This window comes from Camelus ferus, chromosome 13, assembly GCF_009834535.1.
Source record: "Camelus ferus isolate YT-003-E chromosome 13, BCGSAC_Cfer_1.0, whole genome shotgun sequence".
NCBI classification, from domain to species: Eukaryota; Metazoa; Chordata; class Mammalia; order Artiodactyla; family Camelidae; genus Camelus; species Camelus ferus.
Window position 1 is genome coordinate 32,790,289 of NC_045708.1, and position 10,109 is coordinate 32,800,397.

Here is a 10,109-nt window from a genome sequence, read left to right on the forward strand (position 1 = left end):
CTAGCCTCAAGGGCCCAGGGGGAATCCACCTTCACCCTACCCTCTGTCAAGACAATGAGTTGAATGAGGACAAGAACTACCCTTAAATCAAGGTTAGAAACCCAGGGAAGCCAGTTAAGTGCTCAGCACTGTACTTTTGACATGGAAAGCCCTACCCTGTGAACACTAGCCCTTGTTTGTCTCCTCCTCCTTCCCCTTCAGTTACATCCAAAGGTACTAGATGAGTACTGCACTAACTGATCTTTGATAGGACCAGTCCAGGTATTTCTCAGAGGCCAAGCTCCAGGTCTTCATACAGCCCTCCCAGTAGTGTAAAGGTAAATGTCAGTAATCTCTTGGGGTCTTTATCTGCAAAGCCCTTAGCACAAATTGCAGTGCCTTGGTTAATACTGTAGCAGGCCTTGCTCTTCTCCAGATACAGTGAAATGAAATGTTAACTTGGTTCAGGTCTATTCCCTGTGTTTACCTGCATTTCCCCTCAATATAATTTACTGATTCTGAGTCAGCTCTCATGCCTCATCTTTCCCCTGAAGAGGGAAAGCAAATAGTAAATTCCTCTTAAAATCAAAAGCTAATATGCCCCCCCCAACAAGATGAAGAATCAACAAGGTCTCAGTGAAAAGTTTAATAGAAACTACAGAAGATCAAAAGCCATGTCCTACTACTGTACACATCAGTTAGTGTGCCTCATAATAAAGCTCAGGCCATTCCCTCCAGAGGAAGAAAGGCTGGCCTCCCCAACCCCTGCAGGAAAGGCCTGTCCTGTCCCACACCACATCTGCGCTGAGTGAAAGGTCCTATGTTGTAAGCATGACAATAGTACAAAGGTTTTGTCGTCCACTGCAGACTGGCCTAAAATGGCCCAGTGCTCACTACTGCTTAGAAAAATATTCTTTGCTCTTCTGGACATCAGGCTTGATGGTATCACTGCCAGGCTTCCAGCCTGCCGGGCACACTGCAAGAGAAAAGGGAACTAATTAATAACTTTATGAGTGGTGAGCTCCACCCTCCCATGGACAACTGGATGCCTCAAAACCAAATCGAAGCCCTAAAGAGCTTCAACATTCAGGCACCAGGAAGCCTACCCTACAGTGTCTGAGATCATTCAGCCTTTTAGTACAAGATTAACTATAAATATGTAATTTAATCCTCACCACAGCCCTAATTACTATACCTAATTTCTTCATGCAGCAACTGAAATTTAAAGAAATTTAAGTAACAGCTTCAACTTTATGCTTTGTTCTATAAATAATCTGTCCAGGGAATAGAGGAGAAAACATAAATAAAAATCTGTCTAAAGCATATATGGTAAAATACTAAGATTTGTTAACAGTAGATAGGTAAACAGGTATTCATATGTTCTATATAATTTTACGTATGCTTGAAAAATGAGCTTAAATGCTCTTCAAACAGATAGTGCTGGGACAGCTGGATTTCCATGTGCAAAAGAATGAAACTAGACACCTATTCACACCATACACACAAAATTTAACTCATAAATGAGTCAGCAACCTAAATATAAGAACTAAAACCATAAACTCTTTGAAGGAAATGGTGGTCAAACTTCATGACCTTGGATTTGGAAATGAATTCTCAGATATGATACTGAAAGCACAAGCAGTAGTGTAAAAAAACAAAAAACAAAAAACCCCACAGACAAGATAAATTGGACCTGATCAAAATTTAAACATTTGTATATCAAAGGACATTATTAAGAGAGTGAAGACCCACAGAATGGGAGGAAATATTACAAATCTTATCTGATAAGGGATTAATAGCCAAAATTAAAATCTAGAACTGCCACAACTCAACAAAAAGATAACCCAATTCAAAAACAGACAAAGGACTTGAATAGACATTTCTCCCAAGGAGATAAATAAATGTGAATACAAGAAAATATGCTATCACTAGTCATAAAGAAAATGCAAACCAAAACCACAATGAGATACCACTTCACACCCACTAGGATAGCTATTGTTTAAAAAAAAGAAGGGAAAGTAAATATTGGCAAGGATGCAAAGAACCTTTGGTACTGCTGGGGAATGTAAAATGGTGCAGAAGCTGTGGAAACAATTTGACTATTCCTCAGGAATCTAAATAGAATTACCAGGTGACCCAGCAATTCTACTACTATGTATATACCCAAAATAACTGGAAACAAAGATTCAGACATCTGTTCACCAGTATTTTAGCAACATTATTCACAACAGCCAAAAGGTAGGAACAATCCTGTGTCTGTTAACGGATGGATACACAAAGATATGGTATATATACACAATACATTATTAGTCAAACTTAAAATTTTAAGAATGAAGTTTTGATACATACTAGAGCCTGGATGAACTTTGAGAACCTTGAAAACATTACACTAAGTCAAAGAAACCAGACACAAATGGACAAATACTGTTGATTTCACTTACATGAAATATCTACAATAGTCAAAATCACAGACAGAAAGTAGAACAAAAGTTACCAAAGACAAGAGGGAGAAGAGAATGGTGAGTTATTGCTTCATGGTTACTGCCTCTTTGGAATTATGATAAAGTCTGAGAAACAGTGGTGATCAGTGCACAACACCGTCAATGTATTAAATTCCACTGGATTGTACACTTAAAATGGTAAATTATATCATACATATAACCACAATAAAATTGATTTAAAAAAACTTAAGTGATTTGTCCCCATACCTAAGAAAAAAATAAGCTGAAAAATAACAAAGCTAGCACTGTGTAAACCCTAACACTAAGCCGCTTTTTCCCTCTAACAGCCCTTCAGAGATCTGTAGGCAGCAAGCAGTCTGCTTTCTCTGCGTTCCTTAACTCTGCCAAATTGGACTGCCTGCAATACAAAGGGATAGGACATCCACATGAAAGCCTTGCTTGTTTCACTAAGTAACTGCCTTCTACACCTTGGTAAGCAAATGGTCCAAGTTTGAATCTTTCAGTTATGCAGAAAAGCATAGCCTTCAGTCTTTCCAACAATTCTGCATTGCAATGCTCCTTGGGCAAACCTGAGGAAAGTGAGGCAAGGGAAACAATCTCTGATTTTCCACTCCATTTGCCGTTTTTCTGGGAGACATGTAGTCACCAAAGTCCAGTAATGGAGCAGCAAAAGCCTCACTTGCTCAAGTGAGAGGGGAAGCCCCTTTTAGTCCAAGGATGTCACAGCCTTATGTCAGAGGCTGCAACCAGGAACAAGGTATGGACAGAATAAGCACTAAATGACAATCCCAGCTGCTTTGCTTTTCCTGAAATATCCATTTGCTTGTTACATAGTCATTGGCTTGAGTGGCACCAAAGGTTAGTCCTAAGGATAAACAAGCTGCAAAGAACAAAGACCAGCATAAAAGTAGAGACCAGACCAGAACCACCCAGTAGCTGGCCAACATGTACTAACAGGGAGACAAAAAGATTCCTCTTAGAAGAAAACAAAGCTTTAGAATAGCCCAATTATAAATCATGACACCAAGATAATAGCAATAATGAACCATAAAGAATCTGGACTTTGACAACCTAGTCCCCTTAGTATTAAGGCCTCTTGGCACTTAGGACCGCACAAGTAATAAGAGGACAAAGAGATCCACACTTGGATGTTTCATTCATACCCAACAGTGTTGGTTTTTCAGAATCAGTATGGAGCCAAGCAGAACTGGCTGAGTCCCACATTTACCAGCTTTCAAGTGCAGCTGAAGCACCATGATGATTCTCCAGAGTCATGGTAACCTCAATATGTGGTAACTTCTCCAACACAGAAGGTCCTAAAAAATGACTCAGCATTTTAATTACCTAAAAAGGAAGGCTTTGAGTATGGATCTTAGTTCCAACATTAACTGAATACATGTTGTGTTTAGGTACTGGTTTATTGGTCCTTAAAAATAGGAAATGTAGGATATACAAATATCAAGTCATTACGTTGTCCACCTGAAACTAATATACTATTATATGCCAATTACATCTCAATTTAAAAAATAGGAATGTAGGGCTATTTGTCAAATAAACAATACATGGAAACACTTCATAAAGAGTGCTTGGTATTCATAGGCTCTCAAATGGTAACTATCATTATAAGCCAAAAAAGGCTGCATAAGGAAACTATGCCTGTTCTAGTAGGATGGGAAGCAGACCAATAGAATCTGAAGAAGCAAGCTTCAGAGTCATGAAAGCTTCAGTTCAAGAGTCTGGCCTACATGCACGGTCCTAGGAAAGTCTAACAAAGGGCCAACTTTGCCACTCCCTGGCTGCTTCCATCTTTGTGCTGAACCTCATTCCCCACCAGGGGGCAGTCTCAGTAGCTGTCTTCTTCCACCAGCATAAAGCCTACATCTGTTCCTGTGAACAGTGCCTTCTGATCAGTGCTCACTGATTCCCATTATCTATTATCAGCCTTCCACTCTAGCCATGCTAGCGCTTTTGGGTACTCCAAACACACACTAGTCCAGACTCTTAACTTCCACCTCCTTTAACTCACAAGATCAGAACTGAAATGAGTCTTAGCTAGTCTGAACTACCTATCTTCTAAAGAAAATGAAATGTAGTAAGACAAGAAACTTGTCCAAGTTCACCCGGGCACTTGATATCAGTAGCATATGATCACAGCTATCTTATCCTCAATTATATTAAGCTGGGGTGGGGTTCAAGATCCCCTTCACCAGTACTCGCAGCAGTCTGAGGAGCTCAATTCTTTAAACTAACTCTTAGTTGGGATAAGGCTGTCTCATTCCAGCAACAACTACACTGGGCAGTGGTGGAGAGCTGTCAAAAAGCTACACTCATAAAGCTACACTCAAAGGGTGAGATCAAGCAGTTCAGGACTTTATCAGAACACTGCAATGAGAATATATACAAAGAGAAGTACTAGTACTAGAGCAGTAAGGACAGTTTAGCAAATGCTAGATAAAAACCATAAATTCAGTCTCCTCAGTCATGTTTAGATTTTACAAGGACAGACTCACAAAAACATTATCTCTGATCCTGAAGCTTCTCTTTTTTGGGGGTAGGAGGGGGGTAATTATTTTTATTTTTTTAAATGGAGGTACTGAGGATTGAACCCAGGACCTTGCACATGCTAAGCACGCACTCTACTACTGAGCTACACTCCCCTCCCATTCTGAAACTTCTGATGAAGAACACTGACATTTTATCTCAAACCCTTTAGCCCTAACCCCTCCTCCTTAAAAAAATTTGCTAAATATTTATGCAATTTTGTATTTGGTGACTATAATTCTTACAAATACAACAACCACATTGCATAACAGAATGGATTTTTAAAAAATAGAAAAGTATTCACTGTATCTTCTTATTGTCTTTGGGTAAGTTTTCTTAGTCCTATTTTTATTTTCCAAATTTCAAAACTGGTCATTCATTACCTTTGTTTTTAAAAACCCCAATATAACAAATATGGTCTACTGGGATTAAGCTCTTCTCCCAGTAAACAGCATGCTTTATTTATTTCTAGATGTGATTCTCAACCTTCTGTTTTGCCTTTATACACCTCTTGAGATCCTCCTACACTCCACACTCCTTTAATAAGTTGAATCTGCAGCAGTGAGTGATTTTTAAATGAGGAGGGCAAAAGCTGGGAATATGCAGTTGGAACAAAAAGCCTTTATATTCTCCTCCCCAAGCTTTTCCATTACCCCACCCCCACAACCTGCTATAATCCAGAGACTGAAATTTCTTAAAGAGACATAATCATCCTTTTCTTATCTGGTAGACTTTGTTCCTACCATCTTTCCCATCCAACCATTCTGCTGTCCTGTCACCAGGCAGATTTGGCTTACCTTCCCCGTGTTTGTCAGTAAACTGGAAGGCCTGAACTAGTCTCAGTGTCTCATCCACAGAGCGGCCGACAGGGAGGTCATTTATGGTGATCTGTCGAAGGATACCTTTATCATCAATAATAAAAAGTCCCCTGGAAAGAAAATAAAAGTTTGATGGAGAGGCAATACAGTTTTAGAAATTACTTCATTAGAATAGACAAGAAATGGAAATAAATGGGCTGGTCTCCTGCACTTGCACTTGCCTCCTTCTTAGGCTCTGTGTAAAGAATGAAATGAGACCATCATGCCCTACAACTTAAACTTACAGTGATGTATATCAGTTATTTCTCAATGAAACAGGAAAAAAAGAATGAAATGAGAAAGTAATTTCTACAGATGAGGGCTCGACCTTTCAAATAAAAGGCCTTCAGCAATCAGATTAATTCTCCTGATGAATGTAAGCTCCCCCAGCAGGTATATACCTGAATGAGATGCCTTCATCAGCCTTTAAGACCCCATAGTCCTGAGCTATGGTGCGCTTGGGGTCTGATACCAAGGGAATGTTCATGGGTCCCAATCCTCCTTGTTTCTTGGGTGTGTTGATCCTACAGCAAAAAGCATACAAACAACCACATTCAAATACTTGTGCAGGTAGCGAAAGCATTAACTGTATCTACTCCTTCCCCTTTTCAACATTCCTAATCTAACTCCCAAAAAAACTGCAAACTTTTTCCAGCAGTAAAGTAAATGACTGAGAACAGTTAAGGTCACCAGGGTGCACTGAGCTGCAACCCAAGCAGCCTTTCCTTTGCTGCCAGGTAATAAGAGAGCAACTAGAGAAAGTCAGAGCCCTTGCACTCCTTCTATGAGGAGCCAGAAGGCAATACTTTGGGAAGTCTACTGCCAAAGCCTCCCAGTTCCAGTTGCTACTTAGCTTAAAAGTCCATATGCCAAATGGACCAAGAGATTTACCATGCCAGGTGACAGAAGTGAGAATCCACAGAAGCACCAATCACTTGGCAGTTGAGCTTCTTAAATTCTTCTGCTCTATCACTGAAAGCAATGATCTCCGTGGGGCACACAAAGGTGAAGTCAAGAGGGTAGAAGAAGAACACAACATATTTTCCTAGAAAAAAAAAAAACAGCCGCAGGTTAGCCTTTGAAATAGACTTCCTTGCTTTATAAAGAATGAAAACCTCAAGACATTCCCTATGAAAAGGAGCCTTTTTAAGTTGATTTAAGACAACGATTGTTAAAATGCCAAGATGCTCAACATAGATGTCTCCTAGCAGCTACTTTCAGAACTTTCTGTACAAGAAAAAGTTCCTTACAATTTCAGTGCTTTATCTGCTTACCTCCAACTACAGAATAAACACTGTTCAGTCTAATTTTGATCTTCTCTGGATGGTTAAAATTAGTACAAACACCAAGTTCTCCAAAGGAGAAAACCAAAAGCAAGGATGCAATTATCTGCTGGATAGTCTAATGCAAATGCTTACAATTAGTGCCCAGAAAAAGCTGAAATGCTGGGTTCTCTGCTGGAAGGCAACGAGAGCAGTAAGAGGAAATCAAAGCCTTTGCACTTCTCTCACAATGAAACACAATAATGGGATGGGTAAGGTTTAAGTGATAACCTAAATTACCACAAACATGTTTCAAACAAGCCTGACAGGATGAGCAAAGAAAATCTTTTTAAAGCTGTTCCTCAAACTTATGGTTACCTGGAAGGTAAAGGGGGTATGAGGGGATAAATAGGGAGTTTGAAGTTTGCAGATTCTGCTATATATAAAATAAACAAGTTTCTACTGTATAGCTCAGGGAACTATATCCAATATTTTGTACTAGCCTATAATGAAAAAGAATATAAAAATGAATATATGACTAAAACATGCTTGACAACATTGTAAACTGACTACACCTCAATAAAAAAAAATTTTTACATAATACAAATTAAAAAAAAAAAAGCCGTTGCTTTTGACATTCACTCTGAAAGTCAAAATCACTATAAACTCACTCATCTAAACAACATTCCCCATAGGGCTACGACTAACAAGCTTCAGCAGGTCAATCCCCAGAAGGCACAGAGCAACTCTTCCTAAACCTCATGCCTTTACCCTTGGGCCAGGGTCACCTCCCTAGGGTGCTACTTACATTGTTTGCCAGGAGCTTCCCTCCATGGGGCCCCACTTACCTGCTCTCATTGCAACCAATAAGCATGTTAAGAAACCTAGTGACATGTTCTACCCAAAAGCTGAGTCTAGGAACTGATTGCTACACTACTAAGAAAGATACATTTGACACCTGAATTTCAGGTTTGCATTCTAAGGAATCTGTATTTTCAATTGTCCCAGAAGACCTAGCTGCTCCAGGACGGCAAAGTTAAAAAAGAACGTCATTAGAACTTGTCAGGTGTCTACATGAAACTGTAACAAAAAGGAGAGTTGTTCCAACTGTGACATCAACTCTTCTCTGGGGGCAAAATAGTCAAGGGAATGTACCTATGCCCTCTACCTAATAATACAGCAACTGTGAAATACACATTTCATAAACTCAACAGGCAGTGTCACAGCTCCAAAGACTTGAGTTCTGAGACTTTAAATTGTTGAAAGCCTCTTAAAACAAGATAATGAGAATACCTCCAATGATATAATTGAAGAGCAATACTGAGAAGATAATCAAGATAGTATGTCCAGGCATAATGGAGCATGTGCTTTCTCTAACAGTCTGGACTTAGGATATCTACCCTATGATCACTGATGATAATCTCCACTTCAACTCAATAAGGCAACAGACTTTTACCCTGGGACCTAGGAGATAAAAAATCATTTTATAATTAAACATAACAAGAGATACAAAAATTGAACAAGCCATCCCTAGATTGTAATATAATTCCACGTTAATGAACCTTAAATAATAATTACCCTTACCTTTGTAGTCAGATAAGCTGATATCTTTGAACTGACCATCTGGCATAACAGCCTGTTGCTTTGAAGTGGGGGGCATGGTGCCCAATTTTGGCGTTTCCTGAAGACATATTGCTATCAGCTGGAAGAGATAAGAAGAAATGAATTAGAAACAAGCCTTACTTTTCTAGATTACCAGCAACCTTCATATACTTATAAGAGACTTAGCTGTAGAACAATAAAGGAATTGTCCAGTGGCCTTGAATATACATTAATTCTTATACTAGAATAAAAAGCATGAGCTGAGCTTCCCAACTTTTCAAACAAAAATATTACACCTTTGTATCTCAGCTCATTTCCATTTTAAAATGGCAATTTCTTTATAAATTGAATCAAACGCTTACTTTTTCTGAACCATCATTTGTGCAACTGCATTTTCTCCTGTATTTTCATTATGCATATGCACAGAGAGGGAGAGTGGAAACTCAAACCTGAATCCAAATGCACAATGCCACAAACACTGAGCACCTGACTCCTAGCCACGTTGCCCTTTTGCTAGACAGCGCCTCCAGCTGCCTTCAGAATGTGGGAAGCACAGTGACCTTTCTCCAGGTAGATTTGCCCAAAACAGCACACTCTAAAGCCAATCCAACTTTTTTAAGAAAGAAGACCAAGATTATGGCTTCTGCTCAATTTTAAACTTAAGGTGTTGTTTTTAAGACCCAGAAGGCCTTTCAGAAAAGGGTTTCTGACACCTCAGGTCCAAGATCCTGGGGCAACATTAAGTATAACAAGAGTCGGCTTATTGCTAAAAAGCAATGTTACACTGAATTAATCCAGGTCAACACCAAGACGAGAAGATTTAACTCAGTAAACCATCGGTCTGAAAACCCAAGTAGCTATTTTTTCAAGCCCCAAAGTTTTTGGTTCACGATACCACAACCAAAAGAAACCTTCTGAGCATCAATTGTCACAAACTTTTTACCGCTTAACACCTTCAATAACAAACAAAAAAACAGCCAGTAAGGCACAAAGCAACTTGGCAACCAAACATAGGATGTGACCCTGACATAAACGGCATTCTTGTTCAAACCTGTTCTTCCAGGGGGCCCCCACGTCCTCAACCAATGAGGGAAGGGCTACTGGACTTCCAGCCGCTTTGTCCCTCTCAGGAAATCTCCCCTTGAACTTCCCTGGAGAAAGCCACACCCTTAAGGCCCTTACAGGTGCCCTCCTGCCACTCACATCATCGCCCCACCCTAGCAATTCAAAGCACCAGCAGAAAAAAGAGCAGTCTTCACTGAGGTAATTTAGTATCACACAAACCCCATTCTGCAGACGGAAAAACAGTATCTAGTCAAGGCTCCACAGTCAGTCACGGCTCAGGACCGGCAACAACCTTTTCCCCTACTACACGATGGACGGGTAGCGTCAGTTTCTGATCAGTT

The 10,109-nt window shown here is 39.7% G+C and overlaps 1 protein-coding gene across 1 annotated transcript; it reads right to left on the reverse strand.

Annotated features, from left to right (window-relative positions):
• Positions 1-610: 610 nt before the first annotated feature.
• PRDX1 (peroxiredoxin 1) lies at positions 611-8,792 on the reverse strand. The gene is given in 6 exon segments (XM_032494153.1): positions 611-955; positions 5,780-5,910; positions 6,241-6,363; positions 6,731-6,884; positions 8,686-8,737; positions 8,739-8,792. Coding segments are annotated over 6 exon segments (597 nt in total). The 3' UTR covers positions 611-872.
• Positions 8,793-10,109: the final 1,317 nt, after the last annotated feature.